This window comes from Sciurus vulgaris (assembly GCF_902686455.1).
Source record: "Sciurus vulgaris genome assembly, chromosome: 5".
Classification (NCBI taxonomy): domain Eukaryota; kingdom Metazoa; phylum Chordata; class Mammalia; order Rodentia; family Sciuridae; genus Sciurus; species Sciurus vulgaris.
In genome coordinates, this window is record NC_136465.1 from 153,384,760 (window position 1) to 153,404,447 (window position 19,688).

The following is a 19,688-nucleotide window of genomic DNA, read 5'->3' on the forward strand; positions in this document are numbered from 1 at the left end:
CATCAAGACGCATGCATCCTAAGTGTGCTAGTGACTGAATTTCCACAAAAAGAACACACTCAGTGCCACCACCACTAAGATCAAGAAACAGTGAAATATATAACTTCCCAGAAGCAACACTCCTGACCCTCAGTCACTGACTCTCCCCAAAGATAAAACTGTAATGAGACAAGGAATTGCCATAGTCGTGTGTTATGTAGTAATAATGAGCTGTATTTGGTATTTGCCTGGACTTGTAAAACTAAAATCACAAAAGGCGCCTGGTGACAAACTTGCTGTGTGGCAGGATGACACTCCTGAACAATGCTGATATGAACATTCATCTATGATTTGAGTGGTGGCTCCTAGTCTAGTCGTGTTCTGGTCTTTATCAGTGAAGACCAGAGCATGACTGGGCCGAAAATCACCACTTAAACCCCTGGACCCTTGGAGCAAACTGTCAGCAGCACCGCGATCAGAGGACTCCACGTTGCTCTGTCTCTTGACTGCCCCGGCTGCTGTCCACTCTATCGCTGATTGCTGATCAACCATTGTCACTGAGACCAGACGACTGACCACCTCTCCCGTGGCGACGACTGCCACCCAGCCTCTGGCTTATGGGACACCCAAGGACATCCAAAGACATCCAAGGAACTGAGAGAGGTTATGGCTGATGAATCCCCTCGATCTTGCTGACTGACTTCTTGGCTAAGAGACGTTGCACTGAGTAAGTCCATGGGGATTGGACTCTAGGTGAACGAGGGAGTGAATCTTCAATGTATTTGTGACTTGCTATTATTAGGGATGTTGAGTGTGCTTTGCATGAATAAAATCCACTTGATGGAACCAAACTTGATTCCTCTCTTACTCATTGCTCACGACAAAAACCACGACCCTAACTTCTAACCCCATCAGTCAGCCTCACCTGTGCTGGATGGTCCTGTCAATGGCATAGGACAGCCTTGCTTCTCTCATTGAGCATTCTGTCTGAGAGTAATCATTTCTTCATTTTCTTTGCTGAACAGACTTCATCATAGAATCATGCATTCATCTCTTGATGATGGATATCCTACTAGAACAGACCTTGGGTTTGTCTCCAATTTGGAACTATTACATATCGTGCTATTAAAAGAAAGAAAACTCTACAAGCACAATGATAAATACCAACAGCTTACCCTGTGTCAGGGAGACTGTCAGGAGTGTTAGAAACTGGTGAAACGGGTCGTGCCTGTGCTGTCTGAAACAGGGAGCCCATCCTCAGATCTAGTTCTTCAATATGTGTGGGAATATGGGCATAGGAACACAGCACTGCCAGATTTGTTCATCTTCTTAGAAAGCAAATTTTACAATTCAACTTTTTAAACAAATTCTCCTAATTTCTAATGTGGGACTATTTCTTTTTTAAAGCCAGAGCTCCGTATCTAATAACCTCAGATCTGGATATTCATGATACCAAAACAGCTTATAGCCTTTTGACTTCACATGGGGCACATTCCAAGTGACTTTCTCCCTAGCCAAGATGGGCCCCTCCAGTGATGCAAAGAAAAGGCCAAGACGCCGAGGCAAGTTGCTCCCTCTGCAGATTGGAGAGTCCTCCGTGCATCACACTGAAAGATAAAGGGCCACCTTGCAGTTTGCGTGGTTGCCCCAGGGTCTTAAAAAAGCTGACCCTAGAGACCATGTTTCCTCCAGAGTGTCCCCTCCCCTCCTGGTTCAAGTGGAAAGGCAACTTTTTTTTATGATCATCCTTTGTGGCTTTTCTGTAGACTCTCCATTTTCTTGTTTAAATTACTACTAGAGATCAGAGATTTCTGCATTGGGATCTAGTATTCTATTATCATGATTCCCCGGGAGTGTCTGCTTTACAACCAGAGGCGTGTGAGGGGACTCTAGATAAAAGACGACCTACCTCCCACTAGCCGAAGGCTAAAAGACTCCATTCATTTTCCTTTCTTCCTGAAGCAAAGCAATCCATTTCTAGACAGCCTTGGCAGGAGCTGTGACTCTATGATGTCAGTCCACAGTGGCAAAGTAGATATGACTTGATATTCCACTGTGGGTTGAGTGCTGGCAACAGTGGCCAAGGGAGGAGGCTGAGCCGTTTTTTAAAGCGCTAAGGAAACGCTGTTCTAACAAGACCAATATGAGAGAATTCAAGACTAACACAAAGGTTATCACAAGGCCAAGATCTGTAAGTTAGGTGTTTTTATTTCCAAGACAGAGGTTCCCAAATTTTAACGTAGTTCTCAAATCACCTAGAGGGCTGGTTAAAACACAGAATTTTGGCTCCACTGTGAGGTTTTTGAGAGCAAGGGGTGAAATTTTCCTTTCTTTCTTTTAAAGATGGTCAAGCCCTGTATTTATTTATTTATTATCATTTATCTGTGCATTAGAATTATGCACAAAAGTGGGATTCATTGTTACATATTTCTACATGCACATAACATCATTTGGTCAATTTCGTTCTGCAGTTTCTCCTCTTTCCCTCCCTTTCTCCCTCTCACTCGTCCCCTTTCTATACTCTACTGGTCTCCCTTCTATTTTCATGAGATCCTACCCTCTTTGATTTTTGTTTTCTTTTGTTTTGTTTTTTCCTCTTCCTTTTTTCTAACTTACACTTATTAAAGAAAAAGTGTGACCCTTGGCTTTCTGAGCCTGGCTTATTTTGCTTAATAATGCTTATAATGCTCTCAAGTTTCCAACCATTTTTCTGCAAATGACATAATTTTTGTTCTTCTTTGCAACTGAATAAAACTCTATTATATATATATATATACATATATATATCTATATATATGTATATATATATAGATATATATATACGCCACATTTTCTTTATCCGTTCATCTGTCAATGGACACCTAGTCTGATTCACTTGGTGGGTCCTTTGGGATCTTCCTAACAAGTTCCCAAGTGATGTTACCCTGCTGGTCCTGGGTTTCTACCTTGAACCACTGACTAGAGAAACCTTCGCAATAAGTATCTTTATTGGTTCTAAGTGATAAAATGTCAGTAAATTGGCAATTAGAATTAGTTTGATATTTTCTTAAGACTACAGAAAAATTTTAATGTATATGCCTTTAAAAAACTCATACCTAGGCACTAAATAAATGTTCTTTGGGGCTAGTATTGGTGAGAATGCAGGTAGGTATACTTTTCCATCTGCATTTTAATTATTTGAAAATCAATGTTCACAGATTTGCTCCCTAGTACAATGACCATTTCCTCTAATTGTTCAATGTTGACCAAAGCATCCCATTAGTAAAGGAGATTGGCAGAAAATATTCTAAGATGTGAAGAAAATAAAGTCCTAGGAAATGATTCTCTCTGCTTTAGAAGAAATAAACAGAATACAAAGATAGAACTGTCTCCCTGAACTATCGTCAATGATTATTGGACACCTTAGGGGGAAGTAAGAGGCCAATTTGCATCCTTTCTGCATTGGAGCAGCTATTGTTCAGTAAAAACAGATCACCTGACTCTGTCTTAGGCGGTCTTAGATTCTGAACTTGCTTCTCTTTAGGCTTTTTCACAAACAAATCACTAGAAAGGTCTCTAAGGAGAGGAGAGGCCAGTTCCTCATTTCAGCTCTATCAAGGTCACCTGCACTCAGCAGGGAGGGTGCTTTGTTACAGGTGTTGAACCTTTTGCTTGGAGCCCGGGTCTAGCAGCTCGCTTTGGGATTCTGCAGTCTCTAGATGATCAGGACCCACGCAGAAAATGTCGCACTCAGAGGCAGACCTTCCCACAGGTAATAAAGACATTCAGCTGTTTTCTGTGTTTCCCTCCTGCATTTTCTGTTTGTTGAAAACCGGTTGCCACCGGCTTTGCTGGGTCCCGTCTGGCTGGTCTTTCCAGATCTAATTAGAATCCGTGAATCATTAATCCATGTGGTTTAATTTCCAGTACAGTGAGATCCTTCTCCAACAGTGTGAATGGCTGTTTGCTGGATTTCTAAAACTTGGGAGGTCAAAGGCTGAAGACCTCTTTATAATGATCAGGAATATCAATCTGGCCTTCTAGATAACACAAAGCAGTGTTGGCATGAACCAGTTCACGGTTAACTTTCAACTCTTTATCAGATTCACAGGGGTAGTCTTTTGGGGAGGGCCTCCCATGAGCCTTAGTCAGTATCTCATTTAATTCCTGAAACCAGCCCATGAAGGAGATACCACAAAGGCCTTCTCCTAAATGCTGCATGCACACAGACAGGGAAGTGGCTCATGGTAGGTCACACGGCTTAGTTGGCAGTGAAACTGGAAGAGAAGCCAGACCCACCTACTCCTGAGCTTGAACCCTTCCTACCTCTCTGCAAACCACCTCCCAAAGCCCTGCTGCTTTTCTCCAGTGCTGGGTGAGTCCTGTTGCCAGTCACTATGCCTTGGCCCAAGTGCCACTAGTAATGCTTTGGTTCCAATATTTAAGACGCTGGCCAATAAGCAATACTTAATGACTCTTAAATCCTACTGGACATAAATAAATGCCTACCAGTGATTATCCACCTGTGTCTGGACATCTATAAAGGCCACCCAGGCTGTATTCTAACCCTTCCAAGGAGGAGAAAGCAGGCCAAAAGGACAGAGGGGAAACCTAAGGGCTAAGAACTCTGGTACAACCAGTATGGAAGTGCCCATGTAAAGGTACTGAATTTCTGTAACATTATTGCTGCCTTGAACTTGGATAATCCTCTAAAGGAGAAAAATAATAGAATCCTTGGGTGTGTGCATGGGTGAAAGTACCTATAACTCCAGGCCTCAGTTCAGACATTTTTTTGGCAGGAAAATGAGGAACTGGGTCCTCCGTGGAACAGCCAGGGCCTCACGACCTGAACAGACCTTAACACACCTAACGTAGCTGAGCTCATCAACAGTCAGGCAGGCTTTCTCCTTCTCCAGCAAAGCTGTATTCATCTTTAGAGCAGCAACCAGAAATTACCAATCTCAGAACAAATCCAGTGCAGCCTCACCTTCATTAAATACAGGTTCTAGCTGGTATTACCCACCCTGCTCCATCCCCCATGAAGTTACCCCATGCATTCCAGCGTGACACATGAAGTTTCATAACATGCAAATCCTCAGCTCAAAACATTTTACAAAGTTCTTTTGTAAAAAAAAAAAAAAAAAAGAATTGCATTCACTTTCATTGCTAAGTAGCTCCTTAAACAACTCTCCAGTCTAAAATCCAGTACCTGTTAGTTTTTATCTGACCTGAAACCAAATGAGAGTCAGGGAGTCAATAGAAGAGGTCAAGGAGTCCTCGACATTAATATCACAACATCGTCATGACAACGTGGCAAGGCTGGGTTCCTCCTCTTTACTGATAAGGATGACTCTAAAAGCCTGTTAATTCTTTCTGTACCAAGTTGTTTGACTTCTATGCCTAAATACATCAAAGGAAACAGAGTGGGAGAGAGTGCTGCCATAGGCAAGGAAGTGCGATGAAAAGGAACAAATAAAGTAGAAGAGGGAGATAATCATAGGCTATGAAAGCCTGGACCGATTATTGTCTTCTCCACAGAACTTCAACAAACACAGTAACAATCACAGTACTGGAGTGATCGTCAATACGATGAGGTCAGGTCACAAGGAAAAAGTTTATTGGCTTTCAGCAGTTTCTGTTATAAAGTCCAAGCAAATAATAGACTCTTAGAAAACGCTCTACTAAAAAGTATTGTCGATGCAATTAAAATCACATAGCACTAAAAAACGTAGATTATTAGGATCTTTAAATTTTGGCAATTCAAATATATTCATTCCCAAAAGGTTCCACATTGCTGTTTCACTGTAGAATTGTAGAGTGGTTCAAACTGTTACTGGAGGTCTCAGAATAAGCCATCAGCTGCTGATATTCCAGCCACAAACCATCCATGCACAGTCTAAAGCCACCCTGCCGATTGCCGGTGGCAAGGGAAGACAATTATATTCTCTCTTCCACAGTGTCGCCCTTCATCTGTAAATAATCAAGTGTTGACAGTCATGCAGGAATTGATGGGTGGGTGAGGAATGATGTTTTCTCACACAGAAATACTTTGTTCATGTGGGAAACTACAAAATAAAAGAATTGCCATAGATCATTTCCATTTTGCCATGAATCAAATTGTCAAATGGAAGAATCAGCTTTCCTTGAGCCTGAGAAGGGCTTGATAGGGGAGTAACTGTGCCTGTGTGAATCCTAGAAGATAAGCTAATTGTGAGAAGCCAGACATCTGGTGACACCTGGATTTACCTTTTCAAACTCAAGTCATTTTTATAAAATATGGGGATTGATAAAACCTGAAGTTTCTTTTGTCAAATACTTTACACGTATTATCTTTGAAGGCATGTCTCATTATGTAACGTAAAACTTAAGGGACATTATCACCCTATATACACTGTTGGTGTGACTCTGCACCATGTACAGCCAGAGGAGTGAGAATTTCTGCTCCATTTGTATACAATGTGTCAACATGCATTCTACTGTCATGTATGACAATTAGAACAAATTTTTTTTAAAAACTTAAGGGAAAGGATCTTATTCTCTTTGTTCTAGAATGTACCAAAGTACATAAATATACCCATACATACATACAAGCTGAATGTAAGGATAATTTAGTGTATATCTGATTCTCTTAAAATGGAATAATCAAAAGGTGGTTAGCTATGTGGCTTCCAAGGAACTCCTTAAATCACTAAAATTTTTAAAGTTTTTTTGTTTGGGACTAGAAGGAATATTAAGTAGAGAGTAAATAGATTTCAGTATACTATTTAGATATGATGGCTGAAATCATGAATGCTCATCACCCTCAGTGAAGGATGCTAATGTGAACTCACTTCTGTCTATTTCCTGTGACGAGCTGGAAGTTTGCCTTGGAAGTCTCGGACACTTTTGTCCTCACCTCAGTCTCCTCATTTACTGCAGATTCCACAGTCTGCTTCTCTTCACTGGAGAAGCAGCAACCAGCTTGTGATTCTCCTCTGGGAAAGGACCAAGAAGTGCCAGAACAAGAGTGGCCCCCGGATGTGGAAACTGAGCAATGCCACTGTGCTCCAGAGAACAGCAACCCAGAGGGTGTCTCCTGGAAGCTTCCATCAGTTGGTCCTCTTAGCTGTGTGGGGAGAACAGAGTCTTCCTGCCCAGGAGTGCAGCCCCAGGGCTGCGGGACCTCTCCTCCGGGCCCCTGGAACCTGTCGAAGAAGCACTGTGAGAACCAGGGAAATCTTCTCCAGTTTGACCGGCAAGCCCCGGGCCGCATTTCCACCTCTCCCACTTTGAGGAGATTGAGGGGCAGTAGCCAGGGGACTTCCATCTCGCCAGCTCCGCAAGATGTCTTGGAAGTGCCCACCCGGAGAAGCTGGAGAGACCCTACAGGCTCCCCAGGGCCCTTTTCCCAGAGTCTACCTGGAAGCCCGAAGGAGTCTTCACCCTCCCTGTCACCCCTGAGACCCCGCTCAAGACTGTTTTCAGATCCCGAAAGGGCCCTCAGTGCAGCCGACTCCTTCAAGTCCCAAACCAGGTCCCCTGATGAACACGCCCTTCTTGCACGTCAACCCATCAATGAGACGTCTCCTCGCGGGGCCTCCCTTCCAGGGCAAGAAGGCCACTCCCTGCCCAGCCCCACTGCAGGGGCCTCAAGACCTCAGGTAACACGGCTCTAAGCCCCCTGCCTAGCATTTTGTAGACTGCAAAGCAAAATAAGTCTCAGGGTTGCCCATTCCCCAAGGGCCAAGGGACCCCGACCCCCACTCCCGCCCCCGTGAGGGGAGGCAGCACAGAAAGACATGCTGAGGGGAAGCACTGGCTCTCGAGTAAAAGAGGTGCCATACTTGGGAGAAGGAAAATGGATGTCCAGCCTCATTCACCTTCTCCTGGGTCCTTGAAGGCGCACTCTAAGGTGAGGCTACCATGGTCTGTCAAGCATTGGGTCGCAGTGGTGGTGACCCTCTCGCCAAACACCATTTGAAGACAAAGAGAGGCTGATTTAAGAGAGGAAAAAGAGCTGATGATTCAAATTCCCTTCTACCCCCTCCCCTCTCCCCACCCCCTAATCCAGAATATTAGCTGGGAGAGTTCAGAGTCTCTCCCTTCGAGAAGTCTGCTTTGGAATACGGGTTCCAGCAAGACTAAAACAAATTCTTTTCATTTTTATTTCAGGGAGAAGACCTGCATCAATCCAGGTGTGTATACGCTGGTTTCCTCCCACGCCCAACCCTGTGCACCGTTTGCTTTTAGATCCTTCATTTCTGTTCTGACGCAGCACACCTGATGGTGTAGTGATCATGCACCTGCACAACACCCAAGTCACTCTTCACACATCCTGCAGGAGTGCAAGGTGCACGAGTCTCGAGCTCAGGAGTCTCCTCCCAGGGCACGGCATTTTGCCAACCCTCCAAGTGCAGGGTATGAGAGACACAGAGGCACTCAGAATCATGGATGATTCTGAATCATGGATGCCTTGGCCCTGTAGCTTCATTAGCATCCATTTAGTAATAGGTTTTGTCTGGGTAGAGAAAATGGAAAGGCCAAAAACATTCAATAGCTTTTCAAAGAGAAATTCAAAGCACAAGGATTAAAGGAACAAGATGTCCTGCTTGATTCTAGCATGACCTTTAAAATGCCTATTATGACAGCCTCTGCCCTTATCTCGAATGCAAGTGGATTGTGTCACTTCAGAAACCGGCTCTGAACTTTCAGTGTGACCTCCAGGTTGTAGCAGCAGATATGCGGTCCCTCCCAGGGATGAGAAGTTTCTGTAGCAGGAAGGGAAAGATCCATGCCTGGTTTTATCCACCCAGTTTGTGGATTGGTAAGAAAACCTTCATTACATTTGGAAAGTCACAGAGGTGTGGTGGGGGAGTTAGCCACTGTTGTATTACTGAAACTGAATCCTGGAGCCACAGTTACTATTCATAAAGTAGGGTGATAGCCATCTATACAGTCTTTAACCCTGATTTTCCAAAATATAAAGGTTTACTATGAAGAGTAAAGATAGAGGATATTTACCAAACCCAAGAAAATGCAAGTCATTGTGTCTAGTGTATCAGTTAGCTATTGCTACCTAACAAACAACCCCAAAACACTTAAAATGCTATCATTTCCCATAAATCCATTTGTCCACTGGGGCTTACTTGACCTAGGCTGGGCTCCATTGGGCATTTCTGCCCAGAGATCCCTCATCCTTTCCCTGGGACCAAAGGACTTCCCTGAGCATAGTCCTCTCACAGTGAAAGGACAGGTTCACAGGGACAAGTGGAAATATGTAGGTCTCTGGGGTCTGGGCTCTGAACATTATCTAATTTTATTGGTCAAAGCAAGTCACTTGGCTGAACTCAGAGCCAGGCAATCAATTATGTGTCCCCATCAGTGGGAGGCCTCTGAAGTGCCACATGGACAAGAGTGTGGACACATCCTGGTGAAGATGAATCACTGGTAGAAATCTATAGATGAGAAGCACAATAATGTTCTAAAATGATACCTTATGTAGGTGTGTCCGAGAGTTAAGGGAGAGTAGTCTCAGAGAAAGATCAGTGTCATTTAGAGTCAGAGCAGTAGGGTCTAGTACATGTTTAGAAATTTTGTTTCTTACCCTAACAGCAATGTGAAGACATTGAATGGATCAATATAATTAGATGGATGTGGGATTCAGATGAGAGTGAACTCTAGCAGAACAAACAGAATGTCTGAGTATGAGAAGCTGGTCGGTTAGTTAAAAAGAAATTTCTCTAAGAGGTGTGTAGAAGATATAATCATCTAGCCTGTGAGGGGCAAAAGGAAGGAAATTGACAAGAATGACCTCTGAGCAGCTTACACAACTGGGCAGTTAATGTTTCCACTCACTGAGGTAGTTTAACTTGGAAAGGAACTCTTTTTCTGACTATCATAACCTCTCTTCTTCTACAATATGTACATGAACTCGTGCTTACTCCAAACTTTTTCCTACAGGAAAGAATGCCTCCTGAAACCAAAGTCTTTACAATACATTCTTACTAAAGTGTGAAGGGCTTCAGGCTTAACCAATATCTGCTCTCACTTTTCCAAGTAGAGTCAGTACATTCCTCCCTTTTAGATTTCCCTGCACCTTATAAATGCCTGCATCCTGGCATCTAAAACAGTATATTGTTTCTTTTACATTTATCTGCTCCTCAACCCTAACCTTCCTGAGATCAGAGATCACTTCTTAATTAACTTTTTTTTTTTTTTTTACAGTTTGTCCGTTTCTTTTATTTCCCCATTCTTTCTTTTTTTTTCAAGAAAAAGTTAGGTTTTATTGTTTGTTCTATTAAGTTATACATGACAGCAGAATGCATTTTATTTCATTGTACACAAATGGAGTACAACTTTTCATTACTCTGGTTCTATACCATGTACAGTCACACCATTCATGTAATCATACGTGTACATAGGGCAATGTTTGTCTCATTCCACCATCTTTTCTACCCCTGCCCTCCCCCTCTCCTCATTTCTTTCTACACAATCCAAAGTTCCTCCATTCTTCCCTTTCCCTCCCACCCCAGCATTATGTATCAGCATCCACTTATCAGAGAAAACATTTAGCCTTTGGTTTTTTGGGATTGGCTTATCTCACTTAGCATGATATTCTCCAACTCCATCCATTTACCTTCAAATGCCATAATTTTATTCTTCTTTATGACTGAATAAGATTCCATTGTGTACATATACCACAGTTTCTTTACTCATTCATCTATTGAAGGGCATCTAGGTTGGTTCCACAATCTAGCTATTGTGAATTGAGCTGCTATAAACATTGATATGGATATATCACTGTAGTATGGGTACATTTTAAGTCCTTTGGGTAGCCAAGGAGTGGGATAGTGAGTCAAATGATGGTTCCGGTCCAAGCTTTCTAAGGACTCTCCATACTGCTTTCCAGAGTGGCTGCACCAATTTGCAACCCCACCAGCAATGTATGAGTGTACCCTTTCCCCACATCCTTGCCAACACCTATTGTTGCTTGTATTCTTTTTTTCTTTTTTTTAAATTTATTTTTATTGTAAACAAATGGGATACATGTTGTTTCTGTTTGTACATGGAGTAACAGCATACCATTTGCATATTCATACATTTATATAGAGTAATGATGTTTGATTCATTCCATTATTTTTTTCCTTTCCCCCCACCCCTCCCACCTCTCTTTTCCCTCTATATAGTCCCTCCTTCCTCCATTCTTGCCCCCTTTCCACCCCCCATTATGTGTCATCATCCGCTTATCAGTGAGATCATTTGTCTTTTGGATTTTTGAGATTGGCTTATCTCACTTAACATGATATTTCCCCAATTTCATCCATTTGCCTGCAAATGCCATAATTTTATTATTCTTTATAGCTGAGTAATATTCCATTGTATATATATCCCACAGTTTCTTTATCCATTCATCAATTGAAGGGCATCTAGGTTGGTTCCACAGTCTGGCTATTGTGAATTGAGCAGCTATGAACATTGATGTGGCTGTATCTCTGTAGTGTGCTGATTTGAAGTCCTTTGGGTATAGGCCAAGGAGTGGGATAGCTGGGTCAAATGGTAGGTCCATTCCAAGTTTTCTAAGGAATCTCTACACTGCTTTCCAGAGTGGCTGCACTAATTTGCAGCCCTACCAGCAATGTATGAGTGTACTTTTTTCCCCACATCCTCTCCAACACCTATTGTTGCTTGTATTCTTGATAATCGCCATTCTAATTGGGGTGAGATGGAATCTTAGTGTAGTTTTCATTTGCATTTCTCTTATTACTAAAGATGGTGAACATTTTTTCATATGTTTATTGATTGCTTGTACATCTTCTGTGAAGTGTCTGTTCATATCCTTAGCCCATTTGTTGATTGGGTTATTTGTATTCTTGGTGTAGAGGTTTTTGAGTTCTTTATATATTCTGGAAATTAGTGCTCTATCTGAAGTATGAGTGGCAAAGATATTCTCCCACTCTGTAGGCTCTCTCTTCACATTGCTGATAGTTTCTTTTGCTGAGAGAAAGCTATTTAGTTTGAATCTATCCCAGTTGTTGATTCTTGCTTTTATTTCTTGTGCTATGGGAGTCCTGTTAAGGAAGTCTGATCCTAAGCCAACAGATGAAGATTTGGACCTACTTTTTCTTCTATAAGATGCAGGGTCTCTGGTCTGATTTCAAGGTCCTTGATCCATTTTGAGTTAATTTTTGTGGAGGGTGATAGATAGGGGTTTAATTTTATTCTGTTGCATATGGATTTCCAGTTTTCCCAGCACCATTTGTCGAAGAGGCTATCTTTTCTCCATTGCATATTTTTGGCACCTTTGTCTAGTATGAGAAAATTGTATTTATTTGGGTTTGTGTCCATGTCCTCTATTCTGTACCATTGATCTACCTGTCTATTTTGGTGCCAATACCATGCCGTTTCTGTTACTATTGCTTTGTAGTATAGTTGAAGTTCTGGTATTGCAATACCCCCTGTTTCATTCTTCCTGCTAAGGATTACTTTAGCTATTCTGGGTTTCTTATTCTTCCAGATGAATTTCATAATTGCTTTTTCTATTTCTCTAAGGTACATCATTGGGATTTTAATTGGAATTGCATTGAATCTGTATAGCACTTTTGGTAGTATGGCCATTTTGACAAAATTAATTCTGCCTATCCAAGAACATGGGAGATCTTTCTATCTTCTAAGGTCTTCCTTAATTTCTTTCTTCAATGTTCTGAATCTCTAGCACTCAGTACCCAGCTGAAGCACACTTCCAAAAATACCTGTTAAGTAAAAGACAGGTAGTTAAAGAAAACAAGCTTGCTGGCGGGATACTTAGGTTACCATGTCCTTTATCCCCAATGTATTTCATTTTGAAAAAGGACACGGCTAGAAACAGAAGCATTTTGGAATTCCACACATCAGGAAGCAAGGGAAGGACATTTTCTGGTAGAGAAGGCCTTCTGACGCTCCTTAAATTCTCTGTGCACAAAAAAGCTGCCTGCCTGACCTAATTTTCAGGTCAGCCCTGCTGTTGGGAAGGGAAATGTATATATTACATTTCTGTGACAATAAAGGCTATCCTTCAAGGAACCAGGAAGAAAGTTATATATCCAAATTAGCAAGTAGTGCAATGTTAGCACAAAAACCAAGGACAAGTTATTTGAAAGTTTATTTTGAGGAAGAAATCACAAAAATACCAGTAAAACTTCCCCATAAGGCAGATCCCTCTGCGGTTACCACTAGAGGGCAGCATAAGATGGAGTTAAAAGCTACGGGAGTCAAAGGCCTGAGTTTGAATCCCATCTCCACTTCTCTCTGACAACGTGATCTTGGGCAATTTCTGTAACTGTTGGAAATAGATGTTTTCATCCAGAAAGCAAAGATACAAACAGTAATCATCTCATAAGCCTTTTGCCCTGATTCAGTAGTACATACAGCTCAGTAGCGACTACCGTTCATTCATTTATTCGGCATTTATTCTGCATTTCCTGTATGCAAGTCATTGATGCAAGTCTTCCTAAAATATTATGATGCCAGCAGTAAGTGATTGATTAAGGAAAGTTCATCCGATGTGTTCGAACATTTTCATACAATATTAAACCTTCCATAGACTTTCATTTAAAAATTAGCCCTGACTGAAAACAGAAATATTATTAATGGAGAAGATATCCAGTAAACTTTCCCCCCATATTATTTCATTGGTTCATTATAGTTGTACATAGTGATGGGATTTTTTATCACATGGTCATGCATGCACACAACAGAGCAGTATAATTTAGCCAATGTCACTCCCCTGTACTTCTCCCCTCTCTCCCCATAGTCCCTTTCCTGCTCTCCCTTTGATTTTCATGAGATCCACCCCCAACTTTCTTTTCCTTTTTCCTCTCTAGCTTTCACACATGAAAGAAAACATACAACATTTGACCTTCTGAGTTTGACTTATTTCGCTTAACATGATGGTCTCTAGTTCTATCAATATTCCTGCAAATGCCATAATTTTATTTTTCTTTATGGCTGAATAAAATTCCATTGCATATATGTACCACATTTTCTTTATCCATTTATCCACTGTTGGACATCTAGACTGGTTCCATAATTTGGCTACTGTGAATTATGCTGCTATCAACCTGGGTATGCTTGTATCACTGTAGTAAAATGACTTTAATTTCAGGATAAATACAGAGGAGTAGTACAGCTGGGTCCTATGGTAGTTCCATGCCTGGTCTTTTGAGGAAACTCCATACTGAGTTTCATATGGTCATGCTAATTTACCATCCCATCAACAGTGTGAAGTGTTCTGTTCCACATCCTCTTCAGCATTTATTATTATATGTATTCTTGTCAACTGCCAATCTGACTGGTGTGAAGTGAAATTGTGTAGTTTAATTTGCATTTCTTTAATTGCTAATTATGTTGAACATTTATTCATATATTTGATGGCCATTTGTATTTCTTCCTTTGAGAAGTATTTGTTTAATTCATTTGCCCATTTATTAATTGGGTTATTTGATTTTTATTTTTATTTTTATTTTTTTTTTGGTGTTATGTTTTTTGAGTTCTTAATCTACTCTAGATATTAAATCTCTTCCAGAAAACTACCTAATTGTTGCCTGCACCTATATGCTGGAGTGTTGACCCTATGTTTTCTTTGAGGAGTTTCCTAGGTCTTTGTTCCATTTTGAGTTGAATTTTGGGCAGGATGGTAAATAAGGGTCTAGTCTCATTCTTCTACATATAAATAGCCAGTTTTCTCAGCACCATTTGTTACAAAGGCTGCTTTTCTCCAATGTGCTTTTGGTACCTTTGTCAAAGATCACATGACTGTATCTGTGTGTTCGTCTCTGTGTCTTCTATTCTGTATTCTATTCTTCTATTCTGTACCATGTATCTGTTTTTATGCCATTCGTTACTGTAGCTCTGTAGAACAATTTGAATTCATGTATTGTGTTGCCTCAGCATTACTTTTTTGGCTTAGAATTTCTTTGACTATTCTGGGTTTTTCATTCTTTCAAATGAAATTTAGGACTGTTTTTTTCTAGTTCTGTGAAGAACGTCATTGGTATTTTGATGGAGAATGCATTAAAACTGTATATTGCTTTTGGTAGAATGGCCATATTAACATTATTAATTTGGTCTATCCATGAGCATGGGAGGCCTTTCTGTCTTCTAGTGTTTTCTTCAATATCTTTCTTCAATGTTCTACACTTTTCATTGTAGAGGTCTTTCATAAATAGGATTGTTTTCCTGATTTCTTTCCAGCAGATTCATAATTGATTTATGGAATAGTTACTGATTTTCATATGTTGATTTTGTAAACTGCTACTTTGCTGAATTTGTTACTAGCTTTATCTGCCTTTTGGTGAAGTATTTTGTTGTTGTTGTTTTGATCTTCTAAATATAGGATCATAACATCAGCAAAAAGTGATAATTTCACATCATTTTTTCCTATTTTTATCCCTTTTATTGTCTAGTTTTTATTGGCTAGAATTATATTAAGTAGGAGTGGTGAGAGTGAGCATCTTTGTCTTGTTCCAGATTTTAAAGGAAATCTTTTCAGTTTTTCCCCATTTACTATGAGATTGGCTTTGGTTTATTGGATACAGCCTTTATAATGTTGAGGTAGGTTTCTTCTATCCCTTGTTTCTTTGGTATCTTTATCTTAGCTGAATTTTGTCAAAGGCTTTCTCTGCATCTGTTGAAATGACTAAGTGATTTTTGTCCTGAATTTTACTTATGTGATGAATTACATTTATTGATTTGCATATGATAAAACATTCTTTCATCCCTGGGATAAATCCAACTTGGTCATGATGTGCAATCGTCTTAATATATTGTGGAATGCGATTTACTAATATTTTATTAAAGATTTTTGCATCTATTTCCATCAAGGATATTGATCTATAGTTTTCCTTCCTTGATGTGTCCTTCTTTGGTTTGAGTGTGATAATGACTTCATAGAATGAATTTGGAAGTGTTCTATCCCTTTCTATTTCATGGAATAATTTGAGGAATATTGGGATTAGTTCTTCTTTAAAGATTTGGTAGAATTCAGCTAAGAATTTATCCAGTCCTGAGCTTTTCTTTGTTGTAAAGCTTTTATTACTGCTTCTATTTCATTTCTGGTTTTTGGTCTATTTAGATTTTCTATATCCTCTTGATTCAATTTTTTTTTTAATTTTTATTGTAAAAAATGGGATACATGTTGTTTCTCTGTTTGTACATGGAGTAAAGGCATACCATTTGTGTAATCATAAATTTACATAGAGTAATGTTGTTTGATTCATTATTTTTCCCTCCCCCCCACCCCTCCCACCCCTCTTTTCCCTCTATACAGTCCTTCCTTCCTCCATTCTTGCCGCCCTCCCTAACCCTAACTCTAACCCCAACACTAACCCCTCCCACCCCTCTTGATTCAATTTTGACAGGTTGTATGTGTCTATAAATGTATCCATTTCTTCTGTTTTCCAATCCACTGGATTTCTGTGATGTCTGTGATGATTTCTTTTTCATCTTTAATTTTATTAATCTGGGACTTTTTTTTTTTTTTTTGGTTAGTTTGGCCAAGGGCCTATCAATCTTGTTTTTCTTATCAAAGAAAAAACTCATTGTTTCATTGATCCTTTGTATTTTGTTCTATTCTCAATTTCACTAACTTCAGCTCTGATCTTATTTTCTTCCTTATACTTGTTTTGAAAATTTTTTTTTTTTCCCAAGGATCTTGAGACACATCATTAGGTTATTTATTTGGCATATTTCTGATTTTCTTATGTAGGCACTCATAGCTATAACCTTTCCCCTTAGAAATAACTACTTAGTGGTCCCAGAGGTTCTGGTATGTTCTATCACTATTCTCATTTGAGTCTAAGAATTTATTCTATCGCCCATTTATTTTTCAAAAATGTATTTCAGCTGGGCATGGTGACACACACCTGTAATCCCAGTGACTCGGGAGGCTGAGACAGGAGGATCATGAGTTCAAAGCCAGCCTCAGCAACAACAAGGCACTAAGCAACTCAATGAGACCCTGACTCTAAATAAAATACAAAATAAAGCTGGGGATGTGGCCCATGGTTGAGTGCCCCTGAGTTCAATCTCTAGTACCCCACCAGAAAATATATTATTCAATCTTCACGTGTTTATATAGTTTCTGTAGAGTTTTATCATGTTGATTTCTAATTTCCATTATGATATGATAAAATGCAAGGGATTATATAATTTTTTTGTTTGCTAAAAGTTGCTTTGTGGTCTAAAATATGGCCTATTTTGTAGAAGGCTCCATGAGCCACTAAGAAGAAAATGTATTCAACTGTTTTTTGATGAAATATTCTATAGATGTCTGTTAATTTCATTTGATTATCATATTTTTCAAGTCCCAAAAGTCTTTACCAAGTGTATGTCCTTATGACTTTATCCAATGGTAAGAAGTGTGTTGAAGTCAGTCACTCAGTATTATTGTGAAGCTTCAATTTGAGTAGTGCCTATTTCATGTAATTACTTTCATCCAGGGTGTATTTATTATTGTTATATCTTCTTGTTGGATTGTTTCCTCTACCAGTATGAAATAATCTGCTTTGTCTCTTTGGATTAATTTTGGTTTGAAGTCTGCTTTGTCAGCTATGAGAGTAGCTGTTTGGGGGCTCCTGCTTGTTTGGGGGCTCCATTTGTATGATATATCAACTTTCATTCTTTCACTTTCAGCCCGTGGCTATCTTTGCCTATAAGGTGCATCTCTTGTAAATAACATATAGTTGGATCTGGGTTTTTAATCCATTCTGCCAGCCTATGTATTTTAACTGGAGAGTCAAGACTATTTACATTCAATGTTATTACAGGGATGTTTATTAATTTATTTCATTTTGATCTATTTCTCATGTTTAATTTGGTCCTGTTTCTCATTTGCTTACGTATTCTGTAGATGAGATTTGTCCATTTGTGAACTCTGGAGTTTGTTTTTGATTTCTTCTGTGTGGAGTATTTTGTTCAGTAAGTTCCATAGGACTGGCTTTGTTGTCATGAATTCTTTTCATTTCTGCTTATCTTGGAAGGTTTTTATTTTCTCTTCAAATTTTAAGGATAGTTGTGCTGAATATAGCAGTCTTGGTTGACAGTTATTTTCTTTCAGGTCTTGACCCACATCATTCCAAGGCTTCCTGGCTTTTAGAGTGTGTGCTGATAAATCAGAAGTGATTCTGATTGACTTGATGCTGGCTGTACATGACATTTTTCTCTCAAGTCTTTTAAAATTCTATCTTTATTCTCTATGTTAAGTGCTTTAATTTTAATGTATTGTGGAAAGGTTCTCTTTCGATCTTGTTTATTTGTGGTTCTGAACACCTCCTGTATCTAGATGATCATCTCATTCTCGAGGTTTGGAAATTTTTCTGTTATTATTCCCTGAAAAGATAATCCATTTCATTAGCCTGCATCACACAACCCTCCTCAATTCCAGTGATTCTTAACTTTGGTCTCTTAATGTTGCCTCAGATTTCTTTTATATTATGATCATGGTTACTGATGTTCTTTTCCTTTATACTGTCTGAAGGTTCAAAGCAGGCTGTTGTGCCTTGAAGCTCTGAAATTGTGTCTTCAGCATGGTCTACCCCATTAGAGAGACTTTCAACTGAACATTTTATTGACTTATTGTGTCTTTCATGTCCAGGATTTCTATTTGATTCTTTTCCGATATATCTCCTTATTGAATTTATCATTCATATCCTGTACTTACTTAATTCATTCAATTGTTTTTCTGTGTTCTCTCAGAATTTATTAATCACTTTTATAATGATTCTTTTGAATATTTTATATTTCATCCATTTCAATGTCTTTGGGGTCAGTTGATGTTATAAACTTTATGAAATGCTATTTTTTTTTTTTCATATTTCTTGTGTTCCTGTGTTGGGTTTTATGCATTTGTTGGGAGGAATTTGTCTTTCAATCTTGTGTGTGGGCCTTTTTAGGACAGTCTTCACTCACAAAAGTGCCTTAGAATGATCTTGATTGAAACCCCCTTGTGGATGGTATCCACAGGCTTTGTGTTAATTCTCTCTCTTTTTGCTGCAGCAATGGATATCTGTGAATGGGATATGAGGGTCCACCCCTCGCCATTTCTACTTGGGTCCTGGTTGTAAGTTTGGGTTTTTGTCTCTTTTATTCTTTATATTAAACTGTAGATAAAATTGAGTGTCATTACTCTGTGTGGAGCGAGGTACACTATATTTTGGTTGAGTTTAGTTCAGCAGCAGAGTCTCTACCCTGAGAAATTGTAGTGTCCATGTAGGTTCCCAGCACCTCACAGACTAGGGGGAAATAAACAGCAACAATTGATGCAAATATACAGCATTAAAATAATTACCTGGTTCACACTATGACAGCTACAATGTTAATTACCACTCAAAAGAGAAATGGTGGGGTCAGCAGTTGCCAATAGCAAAAACAATAAGTAACCATATATGTATTATATACTTATTGGCATTAAAGCAAACAACAAATGCCATCTATGTCATCCACAGCAATAATAATTGCAACAGCATGAATGGTAGGGGCAGGAGTTTTATAAACCAATTAGTTCTAAAAGATGATAAAAATATAGTTAATGAAGAGAATAGAAATTGTGATAGAAAGTAGGAAAGAGTTTACAATTTCAAAAAGTAAATGTAGAAGAGACATAGCAAGAGATGATTATAAGGAAGCAAGAGAAAAAATAGAAGAAAAAAGTTAAGGAGGAGAAAAACAGAGAACAACAGAATTTAGCTCTTAGCAGGAAAAGGAGAGAAAGAAAAAAC

The 19,688-nt window shown here is 39.5% G+C and overlaps 1 protein-coding gene across 1 annotated transcript in view; it reads left to right on the forward strand.

Annotated features, from left to right (window-relative positions):
• The first annotated feature begins 3,661 nt into the window (after nt 1-3,661).
• The window catches only part of PLEKHG7 (pleckstrin homology and RhoGEF domain containing G7), a 66,382-nt gene continuing 50,355 nt past the window's right edge, over nt 3,662-19,688 (forward strand). Inside the window, exons 1-3 of the mRNA XM_079142854.1 lie at nt 3,662-3,730; nt 6,877-7,598; nt 8,110-8,132. Coding sequence (XP_078998980.1) covers nt 3,700-3,730; nt 6,877-7,598; nt 8,110-8,132 — 776 coding nt within the window. The 5' untranslated portion in view covers nt 3,662-3,699. The remainder of the gene's footprint in view (nt 3,731-6,876; nt 7,599-8,109; nt 8,133-19,688) is intronic.